This window comes from Anopheles coluzzii, chromosome 2, assembly GCF_943734685.1.
Source record: "Anopheles coluzzii chromosome 2, AcolN3, whole genome shotgun sequence".
Classification (NCBI taxonomy): Eukaryota; Metazoa; Arthropoda; class Insecta; order Diptera; family Culicidae; genus Anopheles; species Anopheles coluzzii.
In genome coordinates, this window is record NC_064670.1 from 40,612,204 (window position 1) to 40,631,851 (window position 19,648).

At 45.7% G+C, this 19,648-nt stretch overlaps 1 protein-coding gene across 2 annotated transcripts; it reads right to left on the reverse strand.

The window, feature by feature from the left end:
- Positions 1 to 210: 210 nt before the first annotated feature.
- Positions 211 to 19,078, reverse strand: LOC120950749 (uncharacterized). 2 transcript variants are annotated; one of them, XM_040369018.2, is made up of 5 exons: positions 18,871 to 19,078; positions 8,540 to 10,710; positions 5,846 to 6,083; positions 1,725 to 1,810; positions 211 to 1,654 (listed from the first exon to the last, which is right to left on the reverse strand). In XM_040369018.2, the coding sequence occupies exons 2-5, from the start codon at positions 9,096 to 9,098 to the stop codon at positions 1,038 to 1,040; spliced, it is 1,500 nt and encodes a 499-aa protein (XP_040224952.2). In that variant the 5' UTR covers positions 9,099 to 10,710; positions 18,871 to 19,078; the 3' UTR covers positions 211 to 1,037. The 2 variants fall into 2 exon arrangements, with proteins under 2 accessions (XP_040224952.2, XP_049461609.1); XM_049605652.1 differs by having other exon boundaries at positions 8,540 to 10,714.
- Positions 19,079 to 19,648: the final 570 nt, after the last annotated feature.

Here is a 19,648-nt window from a genome sequence, read left to right on the forward strand (position 1 = left end):
ACGGTTAAATTTAAACCATGCAACATTTCATTTTGAATTACATGAAACGTTTCAGCTGTCACAAATAGTTCAAAGCAAATGCCGCCAGAGGACGCTTCTCGCTTTCATTTCCACGTTTGAATTTGTCGTTACGTCGACCAAAGATGTACCGAACCAAAACATTTGTGATATTATCAAAACACCCATACAAATAGACGCTTCGCCATCAACAACGTCGATCGATTGATGCAGTTTGTATTAATATTCCATAAAAAAATAACATACTCGCCTACTGCCCTGCCTTCGCGGCGTAAAACAACATTCATATTCTGCAGGTGCTGCACTATCTAAAACTTACAGTATCTTTAAAAATTCGTTGCATCGTTTCGGAATTACTTAACGTATAGTAAAAATGTGAATCCTTTTCCTCGACACAAAACCGAGTTTAAAAATGTTTTCAAGGTACACATGCACACATGCGCAACCGCGCTTAGTGTCTGTCGCGCCAGTACTGTCGGTTGCACATTCCATGCACTTCAACTAACTAAGCACAGCTACAATAAATACTCTTCTTTAAACGCCTACCGCTCGATGCTCGACCGTACGAGCATACGGGCACTATCTATTAGATCCCTAGCAGTATCTGCCTGCATGCTACTCTCGTGTCTTACGCATAGTTTAAAAAAAAAAGGCAATTGAGGCAAACAATATTTGTACAAATTTCTGCCCAGCATCAGCCAGCAGCAGTAGCAGTAAAATAATCTCAACTAATCTCGGATTTCGATGGACAATCCGTTGAACGAACCCGTTCCAGCGCGTGGAAAGGTTGCTTCGACTGTATTGCTTTCTTGCTATTCCATCGGAATTAGTTCCGCTTCGATAGTACAGATATTTCGGTAGAGAAATATCCAACATCGAACTAGCTCCTTCCCGGTGGCGGGGAACGCCGGATGCATTTACAATGCACTAAACGTATCGCAAAAGCGTCGACACGCTCAGTGTTTCCTGTGGCTCCGTCGTGGGTCGTGATCTCTTCCTGTTACAGCGGGCTCATACGCTCAAACCAGCGTCGACAGTTCGTGCGGTGAGTTGGCAGTCGTTACGTTGCTCATGTCGGGATTGTTGTTGTTGTTCGCTCCACTGCCCGGCATGCCGGGACTGACCGAACCGGACGCGTCCCGATTTAGCAGCGCACCGATGACCTTAGGCGTTGGCGGGGTGGCCGTAGCCGCCCGGACACCCGCGTACGGTGGCGGCACGTAGGAATGGTTGAAGCTGATGTGCGAGTGATTCCCGGACAGGGGCGTTACCGGCGTTAGCTGCGTGATCGGTGTCGTGTGACTCGCCTGCGAGTTGTGTGTGAGCGGCGTGTGGTTGTGGTTGCTGTACACGTGGTTCAGGCTGATGTGATGATGGGCACCGGAAGCGTGCCCGTTCTGGTACTGGTGGGCCGCGGCCGCTGCCGCCGCCGCCGTCGATATCGTGCTGATCTGCGGCGACAGGGTAAGGTTGAGGTTGAGCGGCGTCTGCCGGACGCTGATGGTCTTTTCCCGCTGCCAGACGAACACGTTGTGCACCATTGCGCCACCGCAAAACACAATCCCAACGCCGATCAGTATGCTCGTCACGATGGCCGGTGTCGAGTGGAACTGGGTGAATGTGTACAGGATGATACCTACGAAAGGGAGGAGTTTGGTCAGATCTGGATAGTGCGCAAACGAATGTTCGGCAGGGGTTTGTCTTACCGGTCAGAAAGATTGGTATCGAAATAAAAAATCCACCAACGGCACACACGCGACTCACGCTGGACTTTTGTAAGTACTTATTGCCCCTGGAAAGAAAAGTGTTGAAAAGCAAAGATGCCATTAGATCAATTGAGGTGTTGTTTGTGTTTGCTTTCTAATGCAATTGGACTCGCTTGCATGATTCCATGCTATTCCATGGCAACAAACTATTTTTTTATGATTTTTTACACTAAATTCCTCTTCTCCTTTTCCCTCCCCCGTTGCACATTCCGCTGCAGATGAATGCAACTCACTGATTTATCTATAATTAAATCAAACCGAACGACTCCCAGCTTCTCCCATTTGCCCCACTGTCTGGGCCTCATCTTTTTAATCGAACTCATTCCGTTCCGAACCGTTTGGCTAATGAATCAATAACACTGCACAGTGCATAAACGACGGGCCTGCAACACAAACCGTGCTCACTCGAGCGGAATGTGCTAATAATACACTACTATAAAATGGGTGAAGCCGTACAGCCTGCTACAGTTACGGTTTCATGCTGGCCGGATGTCGACAAATGGCGAGAACATAAAGATGGATCAAAACACCCTACCAGGGGGGGAACGGAGTAAATCCTACCCATCGGCCTCCGTTTGGTAGTATCCGGATTAGGCGTTGCATTAAGGTGCATCGCAACAGTGCAGTGCATTTTTCGGGGGGAGGGGGCGAAGGAATGCTACTGTACCATGCCCAACGGCACGTAATCCTTCTGTATGTAGCGTAATCAAATTAATATGTATGTCCTGAGGGATGTAACACCGTGTTCGAAAAGAATCCATTTCGGCATGCAATTGGCCTTTGGCCGCATGTATGCAATCCATTTAAGGTCACACATTATTTGCTGATGTAGGTCGGTAGGTCAACCTGTGTTGTAAGTTGAATAGTAGACTAGAGAATTTGTTACTTTAGAGCTTCTTCCTAGAATAACTTAATTTACAACAATCAATCGTCCTTCATTTAGCATTACCAAGAATTCACAGTTTTACACAACCTTGATAGTGAGTAAATATAATTGATGTGGGCCTCGTAATCGCAGTAAAATTTGGTTATAAATTGTTAGTTTTTTATCTCTACTATTCAGCATCAAGATTTCTTATCTCGTAATGAAACGACGAGACCTATTGGTTTCCGTTTCTTTTCCTTATTTCTACTCTGATTTCTTTTCAAAATGTGTGTACTTTACATATTTGCTGATTAGTTTTAGTTTCAGTTCCTTTTTCTTTAAGTAGCTAAATTTTTTTGAAAAGATACGGAATAATGAGTACGTATTGATAACATCTCCTTATAGAATTACATGTTTAACGGCAACCTTACCTAGGCAGAATTCAAGAACTAATAAGTTAAGGGAACAATTAGAATTCGAATTGAAATTCCTTTGAAAATGCTTTATTCGATAAATGTTATTACCAAAAACCATAATCGGAATCGGAATCGGCTCCGGAATCGGAATCGGCTCCGGAATCAGATTTGGCTCCGGAATCGCCTCCGTTCCGGAATTGCCTCCGGAATCAAAATCGGCTCCGACATCGGAATTGACTCTGAAATCAGAATTGGCTTCGAAACGGAGTTGGTTTCGGCATCTTCATTAGAATAGGTGTTTGGGTCCAATGATGCTACGTGTTGATAACGGCAAAGAATAAAAATTTACTTGTAAATGATCTATTCACGTGGAGATTCCCGGACTTATTTCGCTTCCCACACTTCTTAATTCAATTCAAAAACTAATTCTCATTCCGGAACTCCATGTCTGGAGTCAATCCTGATTCCGTCACCAAAGCAAATTGCGATTCCCAGGTCAATTCCAAATCCGGAGGCGATTCTGTTTTCGGAACCGATTCCGATCCTGGAATCGATTACTGAGCCGATCCCGGCTCCGGAACTAACTCCGGAATCGCCTCCGGATCCAAATCCGGAATCGGCACCAGAATCGACTCCGGAATCGGAACCGATTCCAGCATCGAAATCGGCTCCGGAATTCATTCCGAACACGGAATCAATATCGCGTAAGTCCGATTCCGAGCTCCCACCACTACACTGAATGTATCTAATATGACTGGTTCAACAACAAAAAAGTTAAATAGAACAAGTTACAAAACATGAAAGGCAGTTGCTTACGTCGAAAATGACGTATATAAAACCACCGAATGTAATATTTTTTAACTGCATCGAAATAAATAGTTTAAGTAGTATAAGTCTATATAACTCGTTTTTTTTTTTCAAAAATAAGTGTACCAGAAAATTGTGCAATTTCTTGGAAATGATAAACTATAACATTAATATAAAGCTCAGAACTATATCAAACTATAACTAGATATTGTAACACAAAGTTCTATTTTGAAGAATTCATAACTTTTCTGTTTATATGGCGTGAAAGTAACTATGAATATGGAGTTTAATGCTCAAGAGCCCATCCCAGATTCTTTACCATCTAGATAGATGATCTTCAAACTCAATCAATTTCCAATCAAATGCCCCAATGAATATGACGAGCGGGGCTCAGTACGGCAAGAAAACCAAGAACCAAGTACCAAGAAAACAGACGGCAGGCTAACTTCCCCTGTACGATCGAACGCCTAAGCTTCTACCGGCTTCAGCCAGACCTAATCCAGCGTAACAGCTTCATATGCTCCGATCGCTAAACGATCGCTACATATTGACCACCGACACCTCACCAACGCACAGGTTGTTGGCACACATGGTTTGGCAATTTGGCTCTCAAAGCAGAGTAAAAAAGACTTCCCTCTCCTCTTCACTAGGAAAAATGGTCTAAAATGCGGAATGCAACCCTTGTCTTCGCGTTTTGCTTCCCCGTTTCCCCATTCTGATCCAAACCACACGGTCTAAGAGCGTGAGGCCGCTCATTAATGATTACAATCGCGAACACAAACGCCGGCACAAACGGTACTTTCGGTGTGCCGCTGGTTACTCTTACTGGTAATAAATTAAAAATTTCGTTGCCTTACCAATCCCTGGCTGTACACTAGGTGGACCAGAAGGGCGGTGGTTAGGCAGATAAAATTGTTCAATTGCTTCCCCGGTTGCAATTAGACGCGGAGGCTACGGGGCCTCTTCTTTGGGGGTGAGTGTAGTGAGTGTACACGAAAAATAAACAAAAACACACACACACACACACACACACTGAGAAAACGGCCAAAACCGGCATTATGCTGTGTAAGTTGTGTGCTTCATGCTACCCATTACCAACAGTAAAATAACTTTCGGCACTAATTTTAACCTCTTTTCGCTTATTTTACGACCACACACAACGATGTTTATATACAATGCACATTTTTCTTCTGTTGTGTTAGTTAGCTGCAGAGCACAGACCCCCAAAAATGGGATTTTTAAACTGTGTTTTGAGTTAAACTTTACGCGTCAATTCCCTGCACTTGCTCAGCTGGCCAGGACATATTGTGTGTCTGCATCTTGACATTCTCTCTCCCTCTTAGTTCACACGTGCGTGTGCGACAGAGTGTTCATGCTTCAGTGCACATTTTCCGTTACAACAATGCAAGGGCCAGCCGCGAGCACCCGCCAAAGTGTTGGTCGTGAATGTTGCACCTTTCCCCCACGCTCAATGGAAATCGGTGGTCAACGTTCAAATTAAAAGACCTGCACCGTAACGACATGGCCCAATAAACTTGCCCGCTGTATGTTTGGTGACAAAAAGAAGCAAAAAAAGATACCAAAACGGACGGCCAAATGGGCAATAGAACGGTCAAAGTAGTCCTTAAAAATGGAAGTGCAACAAACGACACAAAAAAGCGTTCATTTCTGTAGCACGTGGTCGAGGTATTAATGTTTTTTTTTATAAGCCAAACGATAGGTCCGTCCCACCGATGCAAGCTGAAACCGAATACATTTGTGAAAAGGGGTCCCTTACGATGTCCTGCTGCCCTCCATCTCCAACTCCATAAAAAAGACAACCCTCTTGCCACAACTGCTTGCTTTCCCTTTTACACACAGCCATGACAACGGGAAGCTAATAAACAAGGCGCAAAACAGAATGATCGAACGATAGTGATACTAGCGAACGGAAAACAATACAAAAAAGGGCCGCTCGTACGCAGCACACTTACCTTCCGGTCGTGGCAGGTGCGCGGACCAGCTTGACGGCGAACAGGAACTGAATGGCACAGACCAGCAGGCAGCACAGGTTCAACGACAGCGACAGGGCGCACAGGGCCAGCGTCACGTCGTACACGATGGCGTAATCCTCCAGGACGGCCGGACCGATGGTGGGCGGCGGTGGGTCCCGACCGCCGGGGGAAATTTTCAGCAGAAATATCAACGACAGCAGCGCAAGCAGCAGCGACACTGGATGGTTATAGTGACACAGCAACAGCACCAGCAGCAGCGTGATGACGATCGTCCGGTTCATTGTTGTAGGAGTAACGTAAAAATGAAACGAATAGAAGAGGGGAAGAAAAGAAAAAGATGAATGAGTTTCGTTTGACTATGTGTGTGCGTGGATGTTTGCCCCTTTTTTGTGAAAGAATGACATAAAGTAATTTCTAGATGGTAAGCCCGCATGGCCAAACGGTGAACCGCTCGGAGGTACCATAAACCAATTAGCTGAAACAGTATCTAGCCGGGTGCAGGATGGGAAAAGTTAACTTTAGCTAGACATTCTAACAGGCAAAGCAAACAATTCTGAAGTGAAGAATCTTTCTAAGGCTAATAATCGGTGGTAATTGGTTTAACTGCTGTGAGAAAGGAATTTGACAGCCTTTAAAACGCCTCAACATCTTTATTGGTTTGTTGTTCCTTTAAATAAAACTGACATCTAACCTTTGTAAGAAACTTTTTGGAATTTTTGAAATTATAATATTTGGAATAATTTTTTAGCGAATTCATGAACGAAAAAAAATGAAAGGACAATTTTTTTTCTTTTCTGACACATTGAAGGAAACAGATTTTCAGGGGCGTTCCATAAGTTACGCAACACATTTATGATGGAAAAAGATACATTTTTATTCCGGAAGGACGACTTCTGCTTAAGGAAAAAAGGTAAATTTTTTATTCAAATTTGTAATATTGGAGAGGTGACCATTCCAAACTATGTCCAACATAAAGTAAAGTTAAATACTTCATATTTCATAGATTTGCTCAATGTTCGACAAAAAAAAGATGATTAATTTTCTATCGAGGGAGTTAATTAAGCAACAATTTAAAACTCAAAACTTAAGCATTCTAACTTCCTGCAATGCATTTAAAAAATAGAAATGATTCCTTCAAATATTAAAAGAACAATAGTATTAATACATACAACCGATAATTAAAGTGAGCCTATGTTACAGCTGTGGGCCGGTCTGATGGTACAGTCGTCAGAGTCGTACGACTTAACACAACATGCCCGTCATGGGTTCAAACCCCGAATGAAACGTGCCCCTATACGCTCTAGTAATAAATAAGTCACTGAAAGCCGAGCCCACAAGTATAGTGGTACAGGCGACAACGGTTGTTGAGCCAAAATAAGAAGAAGAAGAAGATTTTATAGCTGTAAAATACATGTCTTAATGTTACGTCATTTCAGGACTAGTATTTCGTATTGCTATACGAGTACGATTATGGGCGTAAACCAGTAAGTTTGAGATAGTCAAGTCCTTTAAGACTGACCACGCTAGTTGCACTAAATAAAAAATTGTGATCAGATAAGTAAGTCGAACGTGTTTTAAACCATTACGTAATACATGGACGGATACAAACTTTTTGCACAAATCACATCTTGATAGAAAATAAAATAATTACGTGAATAAAAATAAATTCTAAAACATCTAATGAACTGATAAACAAAAACAAGTTGTGTTTAATGTGTGTTTAAGTGCCATTAATTCTTATTGCCAAACATGACGATCAACAACATAGCAAAGTACCAGTGCTAAAGGTGACCATTATGCCCCGTTTTGCGCTCTGTATGATCGCTCCAACTTTTTGTAACCAGGACGTTGCATTTATTGTTTACTATAAAACCAGTTTTCTTTTCCGCCTCACCAACCTACACTGGTTAAGCACAATTAGCGTCCTCACTGGACGTGGGTGTGTGTTGGGACAAAATATGTACCGTACGAGCCATATTTAGAGGAAGTGTCCTTGCATATTTCATTATTCTGCATAGCTGATCATCCAGTCGGTGGAATGCCTTATTGACACGGTGCGTGTAGGCGAAAATGTTACTTTTACTTTTGTCTTTGTTTCTTATTGAGTTATTATTGAGTTACTTCAATTTTTTTAAAAAAGAAATGTTTATAATAGGTAGCTTCAGAAACATGTATCGTTATTTACACAAACTTCCAAACCAGTTCGCTCCAATCGGACTCATCGGCGTTAAATCGCCCGCATAAAACACACACACACGCACCATCATAATCCACGGGCAATAAATCAACCAACAGCTGTGCTGGACTAGCCCTGCATGTGTGCATGTTCCCCGTAAAGTCGTGTTTCTCAGTGACAAAACGGCAACAACATCAGCAGTGCTTTACACTGCAATTTCAAAACGCTACACGCTTGATTTGCGCCTTCGTACACATGTGTGCTCGCGCACCACCAAAAATAGTCTTCCTACCCGAAAAGCAAACCCTTTTCCAAGGCTGGTGGGAACACACACGCTCTAGCATGGGAATGGCCGCAGCATCGATGAGTCAGCTAATTCTCCCCCAAAACACACCATCTGGATCATCAACGTCGCTGCTGCTAACAGCAACTGTGACGTCATCATCACACACACACACAATCATACAAGCAGTTAAAGAGAGAGAAGGATAGCATACCTAAACACAGCAACCCGAGGCTGGTCAGCGCTTCCCTCGCCCCTAACCGGTCCTTGTTCATGTTGATCGTGCTGCTGAGGATGTTGTTGTTCGTCGTCGAGTTGTTGTGATTAAAGCCGGCCAGTCCCATCGCACCCCCGCCTCCTCCTCCTCCTCCGCCTCCTGCACCAACTCCACCGATCGCTCCGTTGCCGAGCGCAACCGACAGCCCGCTGAGGGCGGACGCATTGTGCAGGATATTGTTGTTGCTCGTGTTGGTGTTGTTGTTGTTGTTGTTGTTGCCGGTTCCATTGCCGGTCGAGGGCGACATGAAGGAGGACGACAGCAGCGTCCGTCCCGGGGGGCCCCCGTTCATGTGCTTCGTGCCGATCGGGGGCGGCGGTCCGCCCGTGTTGGTCGAGTTGATCGTGGCAGCCGAGCTGGCCGACACGGTCGACACGTTCAGCGGTGGTATGGGCCGACCGAGGCCTCCGCCACCACCGCCGCCGCCGCCGGCCGCACCGCGCATGGAGCGATTTTGGCCCGTCGTTACGGGCCCGGTATGTATGTGTTTTAGCATTGAACATGTAATGTATCGGTCCGTCCGGGCGTGCGAAAATGGGAGCCGCTTTCGGTGCGAGCCAACGGCGCCAACTCCCAACTATTAGAGTAGTCGCATCACGTACACAGGTCTTTTGAGCACGCAATACAACAGCAACCGGCCAGAACTATCGCAGACGGGCGGGACATGATGCGTGTACTACGACGGCTACGAGCCAATTGGGACCAAAAATAGCACTTTGTCACAAACACACCAGAGCGTCCCGAGCCGCCGGTCTTTACCACGTGGTGTTGCTGCTCGCTGGCTCAGATCCGACTAATAACAAACAAAAAAAAACACACGCTCCACAAATCAACAAATCGCACAGGTGGCCTTGGCGAACGTTTGACATTTCCACGCGTCATGCACCGTACCCGCAACCGATCACTGCATGATCACGGCGTTTTCGTTTCGAATTTTCGTTTCGGCCTCGCAGCAAATCACTTCCGCCAATTTTACCCCCTTTCCGGCAATTTTCCACACTCCCGGCCGGAAAAACTGTTGAAAATGGGAGGAAAACACGCACCCAATTGACACTAAATGCACACCACGACGCAGCATGCGATATAGATAAACACACTCTTGTTTTGCTTCTTCTTCTTCTTCTTCGCACTACGAGCGAGAGGCAGACACACACAGACACACGCGAGAGGAAATCGGTTCGGCGGGATCGGGAGGTAACGGCACTTTTAAGGGGCCGGAATTATGCGCCCTTTTTTTTTTTGCTCCGCTCGCTACACAGGAACACCTTTCCCTGCACCGCGCGCCACGAAGCCAAATCTTCCCAGCCTCCGGAGCAGAAGATTGTGACAGAATCTCAGCACACACACACGAACACGTCGTTGTACACGAAGCACTTCACGCAATGATCGCACGTCCGCTCACGGGAAGCAGCAGCATTATATCTTGGGCGCACCGAAATTGGGACGGATGAATTTGCACGGAACACACACACACACACGTTAATCGAAGCGCACGCTTGATCAGCTCTTGAACATCACACACTTAAGCTTTGGCCGCACACTGTTGCGCCGCGCTAGGAACGAGATTAAATTCCCAAATGCACCACGTCACACACCAGTAGACTGGTTGCCGGAGCAACGACGAGCACGACAGAGCATCCGCAGCAACCGCGCGAGCCGCACACCGTCCGAAGGGAACCGTCCGTACGACTGTACGTGGAGTGCGGACCGACGACCACACCACTACACGACACCAGCAGCACTGCCGACGAGCCGAACTGGTTTCTGTCGGTGTCTCTCCCGGCGCGCGCTAGCGAGAGCCGAATTCGTGGACGCGTCTCCCGCAGCTGGGTCGTTGAAAAAAGCGCGCCTGGGGAAAGGGGAGGTTGGGTGAGCAATCGCAACTCGCTACAATTGGAAGATCCAGCGGAGGAGTGCAGGCCGGGAGATGGTATTTAGGGTGTTTTTCCGATTATTGCAACCCTTACGGGCGCGCGCGCACAAACACACACACAATCGTTGACGTTGCAGGATCGAGGAATGTCCCGCGGGAGCCTTGTCAGGATGATGGCGGCGGCTGCTGAGTCGATCGCTGGCGCACCCCGTCCGTCCACGGCTTGGGGTTCCGTCTATCTGTGGAAAGAATGCGGTTGCAGGGAAGAAGAGTGAGCGAAAGAACACAGCAACACATCACACACAAGGGACAGGGAAGGTTGGCAAAGGGAAAAAACAGGAATCGGCACCATCGGGGTACGAGCGAGATCGCACGCTTTGTTTTCTGTTTGCCCTTTCTTCCATTGAGAAACTCAGCCTCAGCCACGTTTGGAGTGGTAAGAATGACCTATCGAGTGGTCTGGGGCCGCCGGCACGAAGTAGGCGCAGCAACCACCAGCAAACGGCGAAGGGACGTCGTCGTGGTCGTACCGTCGTCGTCATCTTCTTGTGGCGCACCTTTCCCACGGCGCACCGCGGTGGGCTGTGCTGGGCCGACCGAACTGCCGCTACGTCTCGGCGTGTGTGTGCGTGCACCCGCTTGCGCTTGTGTCTGTGAGTGGGCTGTGCAGTAGGGCACGGCGGCAGAAGTAGGCACAGGTAGAAGCTGTTCTTGGCTGTGTCTTTTCTCCAGGGGCCACTCGGGGCAGGGAGTTGGCTAAGGGTAAGTTTACCTTCGATCAGTCCGTGAGATCGGTGAGAGGAGATCACTCTCGCGCGCTCTTCTGGAACTGAAGGAAGGCATATATGCCTCTGCCTGCCGCTCGCGGCCGTCGCTTCTTTTTTGGGTTCGTGTTGGTCAAACGAGCGACCCAAACCGGTAATATGTGTCAAACGTACCAGAAACAGTTTCGAATTGCTTCTTTTTTGGGTGGATGTCGTGAAGATCACAAACAAAAGTGGGTTTCAAACATTCGACACTTTTTGAATAAAGCTTTAATGACACTTAGGGTAGCGTATTCGGTAGAATAACATCTCTACAGACACCCTGGGCACATCGCAAACCCTTCTAATGACAAGAACCTGTAATCGACCGAGCGAGCGCAAAAGGGCACCGCGGAAGGGAACAGGACACATGTTTCGCTCTCCCTCCGCATTCCAGCGGGCATTTTTCGCGCGCGTTTGGCTTCTACAGCTCCGTTTTGTCGGCGTTCTGGGAAGAACCAGAATTTGTTTCCAAAGGTTTGATGTACAAACACACCAACACACACTCGTAGCACATTGAACACGGTGTGAGTAAAAGGTCATCCGGCGATGATCACCGTGAGGCACCGTCCGATAACGGTTGACCGAGGGATCCTTCTTCGGTGAAGTTTCCATTTCACCTGCTGCTGCTGCTGCTTCTTCAGGTTGTACCTGTCACAGGCGATCGAGGCACTCGACTTTTCGCTACGTGGAATCAGAAGCTGCAATTTGTACCATACAAAAAGTGCATCGGTGAGTGCAGTTTTGGTTCTCTCTCTCTCTTTTACCTTGTAGTTGAGGCATGGAACGAACGAACGCTTCGGCGTATATCCATCATCATCAGTACATTCATTATGTTTGTATCAAGAGGGAAAAGAAGGGTCGAATCTACTCTAACCGTTCCTCATGTACACGATGTACAGAGGAGTGTAAGACTGAACGCTTGTTTCCGTTAAGAATTGAGGGCTTAGGATGACTTATTGTATTTTTTTGCCGAATATCTTTCTTACTATCTCAGGACGACTGACACTTTTTCTCGAAATCTTGTGACCTGACGAAGAACTTGTATGACTTGTCTGTGTTGCAACATTTGCTACTGTCACGTCAAGAACGATTCGACAAAATAGGTGAGAAACTCAATAAAGCAGCTTATTGTGTAATTTTATAAACCTCGTTTCTTGTCAACGTGTTTTCAAATCCTTATAACTTTCGCGATGATGATCGATTCTTCTACAATGTAGTTTGAACCCTCCCAAATGAAGAAAGACCTCATCATCAGGATCCCAAAAATATTTGCCTTTCGTCAACAACAACACCAAAACTGCTCGCACCATAATTACAGTACACTGCAACTGAGTTTGGTGACACGGTGGTCCGAGCACACCATCGAACCGCCATGATCCATCGCACCTTCACTGTATGGCTTCATTGCCGGTTACAAGACACCCCGCAACACGTACAAGCGAAAATGTAAAGACCCGCTCACCTTTTTCCTCCATACCAGGGGTGATACTGCCATGCGACTGCTACCATTGGCCATTGAACTACCCACCACCCGTGTCGAGTCCAAGCGTTCAATCAAACGTTACGAAGCGTTTCGGGAACCGGAAAGGAAACCAACTCATCGGAACCACTGGGCTATGTGCACGGCTTAAGAATGTGCGGCCAGCTCTCGGGAATGTAGCAGAGGAGGCGTTTGGCGTTTTGTTTATTTACACGGAGCGCGCTCGGGATGGTGTTTTGGACAACCGGTGCCAACCGTTTGCAGTTGCCGCTTGGTTTTGTTTTGTTCTTTGATTTGTGAGTTACAACGTTGCGTGGTGCGCGGCATTTCCTTCCTTTACGATGCAGCTTAGGCAACTGCATAAGATGCCAGCGAGTTTGGATTTAGAAGCATTGCACAACTGCTTCACATCCGATGGGAGACCAAAAAAAAAAAACAAAGCTCGAGGGCGGTCCCCGTTGCTTTACATCATTCAGATAAATTATGCCATTTTTATAAGATTACATACTAATTCGCTCACAATTGATGACTTCTGACATTTCAATAATCTACATTTGCATAGCAACGATTGTTGCAAGACTTTTGGTCTCTTTCAATGGTCAATGGTTTAACATAGTTCTCTCATTAATGATAGCAGCGTTCTCGTTTCCCAAAACATTAATTATCAACGAGCCTGTCCAAATGCCGGCCCGCTACCGTTAGGGTTCGGCAGCGTTTGGAATGAAGTCGTCCAAACTCAATTATTACTCACAGCTCATCATAAGTACTTATGACACAACTTCGCATCAAAAGTAGAAAAAAGTGTGGAGTTTCCCCACTAAAAGAAGGTCAGCATTATTTACGCATTTTCTAGCCCGTCAAATTCACCTTCCAACACGTTTTCAAAGGGGAACCTTAGCTTACCTTTTCTTGCGCAAGCTGTCCCCAACACTCGTCTAATATTTGTACACGACGGCCGCTGTCACAAAATGGTCTATTTTCGAGGGTTTGCAGAGCTACATTTTCCCAACGGAATAGAAACATTCAAACCGTAACCGTTTGCCGTTTCCAAACACTCGGTCCCTCGCTTTCGTGGGGAGCTCTTTAGCCAGGGAACGGGTGGTTGATTGAGTTGCTCTGAGAGGGGGGGGGGGGGAGGGCAGTGGGACCGATTCATTATTTCAATGCAGGTCGGAGAGGGTTTTCCACGATCTTCCACGAGCTGACCCCACTAGCCGTGTTGCAAGGTGCAGGTGCTTTGCGTCCGATTCCTCGGCGTCCGGCCGAACGCCCAAGGATTTATGATAATGGGTGTACCGTGTCTTCTGCTTGCCGCTTTGGCTGGCGGTGCAGAATGGCAGCACGACTACGGTCGGCCAGCAGAGTACAGTAATTGAATAATACGGTTGGAAAGTTCTACACAACAGGGTGGGAACAAATCAGCAATTCCACTGCCGAACACGATAAGCTGTGTGCCTGCCGGCTCGATGAAACACCAAACCAAGTCCACAACGGCAATCTCATTCGCTAAAGCTGAGCCAAAGAGCCGCAGCACGATGTGTCTTCATGAGCGGTGAGATCGGGTCCGTGCTAAGCAGAAACCGTTTCGATTGTTGAGCGTTCCCAGGGTGAGAAAAGTGATTAAATCATAACAAAAATGCCTTTAAAAACGGATTCCCGAATGCTAGGCTGTTGGGTTGACAATTCCAAGAACTTATTGGAGTAGTGTTTTTTTTCGCAGTGCACGATATAATTACGACGTACTTCGTTTTTTTTTTTTTTTTGCCAGCGTAATAACATCGGAAGCTACTTTACACTTAATTAAGCCCCAGACTGCGCGATCAGGGCGGTACCGTACGGCGAAGCGACGCGCCCTGGACGAGTATTAATGTTACCGGGACTCGGGACCGGCCACTCGAGCATAATGGATGGTCATTTTAACGGATTTCTCGCACACCCCGGAACCAACCAATCCCGGAAGTTTGACGATCGCGATCTAAGTTGTTATGATCGCAACTCCGTCCCAGGGGTTTGGCGTTGGCACGAGAAGAGAACGCGTTTGGATGGTCTGTGGCATTAGGAAGTGTACGTGAGAATATTGGAAACATGTTTCCAGAGCTGTGTCTGAAAGATGGATTATTTTTAGACAGCCTTGGACAATCTTAAGTAAAACTTCTTCAAAATTTAACTCACATATAATCTTTCCGCAAGGAATTCCAAAACACACACAGCATGCAAAAAAGCCATCAAATGCGGCAACTAAAAAGCTGCTCCCCATGATCAGCGTAAGAAAAACCGTCCCCTCCGCCCAATGAACCAGATAGAAGACACGCTACAATTACGCTGCCTTGCCAGAGGAGGCTGCTCGGGAAGCAAAACACACACACACTGAACCCCGCGTAGTCTAAGCCCCGCGCGGTCACAAAAACAACACCACGAGCGAGTTTGACCGGAAACCGGAAAGCTTCGGAATGCCGCGGTGAGCCGCCCGGGGTGCGAGGTCTTTGCACCTGATCGGACAAAATTATTCGTTTCGCGACGACCACGACGGTATGCGGTATGTGCTGCCCGTGGAACGTGAAACATTCCGGCCGTATATATGCATGTGGCCGTCTTTCACCTCACGCCGCCCCGGCTCCATCCGGATGGAAAAGAAATAGAACGAGTACAGGGCCTGTAATCTGCGCTCGGTGCATAATTAATTCTACGTCTATGTGCCAATCTATATTCTACCATCATTACACTATGTGCAGCTCCCAGACCGCCCACCCACCCCGCTCCTCGTCCCTTCCGTACATACTCGTAATTCCACCCCGCGTAATTGAAACAACATCCAAGCACGTAGCTTTATTGCGCGTACTGTTGCTTTCCCTGCAGTTGCTTCTAGCTGGGTGTGTTCTTTCTCTGCCATCTGCTATTTCGTTTTTCTTCTTCGTCTTCTTCTATGTGTGCCCCCGCCTTCTGCAGCATAGAGCGGACTGCTCCATTTTCCTCACCTGTTTCCGGGGGCCGGGGATGGTGGGAAAATCGGGTGAGTTTGAAATGCGGGAAGACAACCGAAGAACCAAATCGACCTACTCATACCGGGCACAACCGGGCTGGTCGGATGAAGATCGGCAGTAATTATAAATGATTGAAAAATTATGCACCTAACTGAACGATGGATAGATGTCCAGGCGAGATCGTTCCTTGCCTAATGGGCTGGTGCAGCTGTACTTGGTAGCTGTATCTTTAAACGGAGTCCCATAACAGTCTTGATGGACTATCTGGAGCACAGTTTTGTAAGAGGCGTACGATAGCTAATTATTAACGATCGCGAGACGCAAGCATAACATTTACCCCTAGGGAGACATAATAGAGAGAACAACCTTTTAAACGGGTCATTGATGTTTCTAGTGTTTGCAGAAGTTTGTTTAAAAAACTCAAACCCAATATGTTTGACATGTTCTTTGTACATTTTCTACCCACAATTTGGCCCTGAATTTCGCTCATGTTACGAGTAAATTTCTATATCAGTTTCCTCAATTCGGTTAGGTCAAGCAACGGTTCTGCACTTACGATAGGTTCCAAATCAACACCCGGAGTGACATAGGTTCGGGGTTAGTCACAAGATTCGGATATGTTTGATGTCTCAGCGCCGAAATACCTGTTCATTATCAGTCCCACAATCTTGTTACGTTAGGGGTTTGTTCCAGTTCCTCACCGGTATGGTTTTAAGAGCAGTTCCAAGTGTAGTTAGGGATCAGTTTAGGAGCGATATAGGCAAAGGATCTCTTTCAGAACATGTATGGGTTAAAGATCAGTTCCAGTACCGGTATGGGTTTCAGATCGCTTGTAGGATCATGTAAAGATCACTTGTAGGACCAGCATAGGTTCAGAGTCTCTTCTAAGACCAGAATAAGTCAGCGATCAGTTTCAGGAGCTTAAAGGTATTGGGAATATTTCCATAACCAAGATAGATTCCAGAACAATTTCAGAATAACATCGATATAAGTTTCATTAGCGATAGGTTAGGTTAAGTTAGAGATTAGAATTATTAGATCAGTTAAATGACCAAGACAAATTTGGGACCTATTTCTAGATTCAAGCTGGCCAAAGGTGCTTGCTGATGTCTTCATCAACAGCGATATCAAGAGCTGAACTCAGAAACATTTGAATTCATTGCGATCGTTTGAGATCGATTCCAAATCTAGGATTAGTTTAAGAGCAGATCCTGGACTGTTGTAGATTTAAAATTTATCAGACTTTATATCCGTTCCAGAACATGGAAAGATTTGAAGCTAAAACCATCACAAGTTTGAGAACTTTTCCCCGTTTGTGGGCTCAGGTGTTTCTGAACACATTGGAATTGCGTTACGCTGCCCAGCTATTGGTCCAAATTATGTAGTGTTTTAAAAACATAAATTAAATTATACTTAATTTTGTTATAAACAAGAACAAACCGGTTATACTGTTGATATCCAAATGTCACTAAAGCTGTGCCCGGGCAGGATACTTCATACCGTTTAATGGTAACCTACTTTATTCCAGTTTATAATTTCCATGCATACAATCGAAGACAATATTCGATTCTTGCTCTTGTGTTTTTTGGTTGTCAACCCTCCATCCTGTGCAGCCATGTAAACAGGATAATTACGCTCTTATGCGCTCAATGATCATTTAATTTAACAGGTTTTTTTTGTGAAAGTTAATGGGCAGATAGTGCATTTACCCGTATTACGTGCACAACAGTAGTAAACTATAATGTTGATGTAGCGCAGAGCTTTTATAACTTAAAAGTGTTTGGAAATTTCTGTCCGCTTCATTTCGTGCTTGTTGATAGCTAATGGTGCACATCAACCCGCCTGCTTTGCCTGTTTTATTAAATGGTTAATTTTAACACCTATCTCCCAACTGACCGGCCAGCGTGGTTATGGGTGAAGATCACTTTTGCTGATTCATAAATTGATTAATCGGTCGCTTCGGTCTGATATTTTGCTAGCAATTATTCAATTCATCCAATCCGTCCATTTGCCTTCACGAAACGCACCACCACCCCACCCATTACAGCCTCCCTACACCCTACCGTCTATGCGATCAACAGTGATATGCTTATTGAAAGAAGAAGGGGGGGGGGGGGGGAAACAATATGCATGCTCTTAAAGGCATTTCGAAAATGTTGTTGGGCCGACCCGGTACAAACGAACGCGAAGAAAACGGACAAGCGTACATAAAACGCTGCCATGGTTTTCGTCACTGGAACCGGTTTCGCTGATTTTTGGCTTCTTTTTATGTCTGTTTTTTTCTGCTTTTTTGCCAAAATCATAACGAAAGATCCGAAACACCAGCCAACGCGTTTTATGGCGGTTTTTTTTTTTGTATTTCTCTTCCCAAGGTATGCCAACCCGAAGCGACAGCGGAAGCCATAACATTTAGAACCTTTACATAAGAGATTGACATTAGTTCGGTGATCAAAATTTACAGTTTTAATTCAGCTACGATGAATAGCATTATGTGATCCAGGGGAAAACCACTCAAATCGTTTGATCAAATGTGAGGTTGAGCTGAAAGACCTTTTTTATATAGCATGCTACAACTATTTCCAGACAAAATCCTATTTGTTTTGTGCACTACGCACTTCCTTCAAGCATTTGCTTCGTCTGCGGTTTCCTGCAAACAGATGCACACATACACACACCACCAACTAACCGCATCATCATCCGGCCGGGTGTAATAAAACGTCACCTAGTTTAGAGCTGTTTGCCACTTTGCTAAGCATACGCACCTGTACGAAAATGTTTGCTTTATGCATACAATGCTGCACGGTGAACAAACGATCTGTTTGGCCAAGATGTCAAAACAGGCAAATGCTTTCTGTATTAATGCAACAGTACAATTTAAAGTGAAAGGAACAAATGCCCTTTTGCTTACGTTCATTGACGAAGGAATGTGCTTTTCTCGCTACAAATTCACACTAAATAGTACGCACGCACTCACAGTCCGCGTGCGAAGAGGTAAACATTTCGACCCATTTTTGGGAACACCGGTAATACACAGCACCCGTACCCGTACTATCCAAACCATTAACCAGCTAGGCCAAAAGTGTGCACACTCTATTCCTTTTTTTTATATCACCGGTCTCCCTACGAACCTTTAGCACAGAAGACAACGCTCTCTCAAAATACCAGGCCACTGTGTGGTGTAAAGCACCGCGAGATTCGTCATTCAAACGCGCGAACAACCTCAAAGGGTAAAATACGCCTGCGGGACGCGCAGGTAAAAACGACCGTTACAACTCGCGCGCGACGCACTGCACAACCGCACACACGCAGCAGCTCGAACCGTTTGCGGATCACAACAAAACGCAACTCACCCCAAGCAGGAAGCAGAGAGAGAGAGAGTGAGCATGGCAAGCCGCGTTTGTTAAGGTGATGATCAACGAATGCGATTTCGGGTGCACAACGGAACCTTACAAATGTTGGAATGAAAGGTAAAAAGCTATGCGGTTGTTTTAGTTTTATTTTAGCAAGTTGATTTGCTTTAGAATATAGAAGGTTTTTCAAGTCAGTTTCGAATGTAAACATTGTTGTCCATCGCATGAAAAATGTTGTTCCACATCGATCTGACATTTCATTATCATCATAATAATTTTTAATTTCTACAGCATGGTTTTCAACACGACTTGAGTTGGATTGAGCTGGACAGTTCTTTGTTATGTGTTGGAAATCATGTGTTGAAACTTAAATTTCATGTTGAAACTAATAAACCATTTGACAGCTGTTGAAAAGCATCTTACGATACGGTGAATAATAATGTTTACAATCGAAACTGACTTGAAAAACTCTTTCAAATGCGAAGTGAAATAGAGGAAATAGAAATCAACATATTAAATCATTTCTGTATGAATTGCTGTGGGATTATCCAATGAT

Bases quoted from the DNA above. Each gene is read 5' to 3' on its own strand.
- LOC120950749 (XM_040369018.2), bottom strand. From the start codon at position 9,098: ATGCTAAAACACATACATACCGGGCCCGTAACGACGGGCCAAAATCGC. The intron at 1,811-5,845 runs GTAAGTGTGCTG...TTTTCTTTCCAG, and splicing joins GCACCTGCCACGACCGGAAG to GGGCAATAAGTACTTACAAA. The intron at 1,655-1,724 runs GTAAGACAAACC...TCCCTTTCGTAG, and splicing joins GATACCAATCTTTCTGACCG to GTATCATCCTGTACACATTC.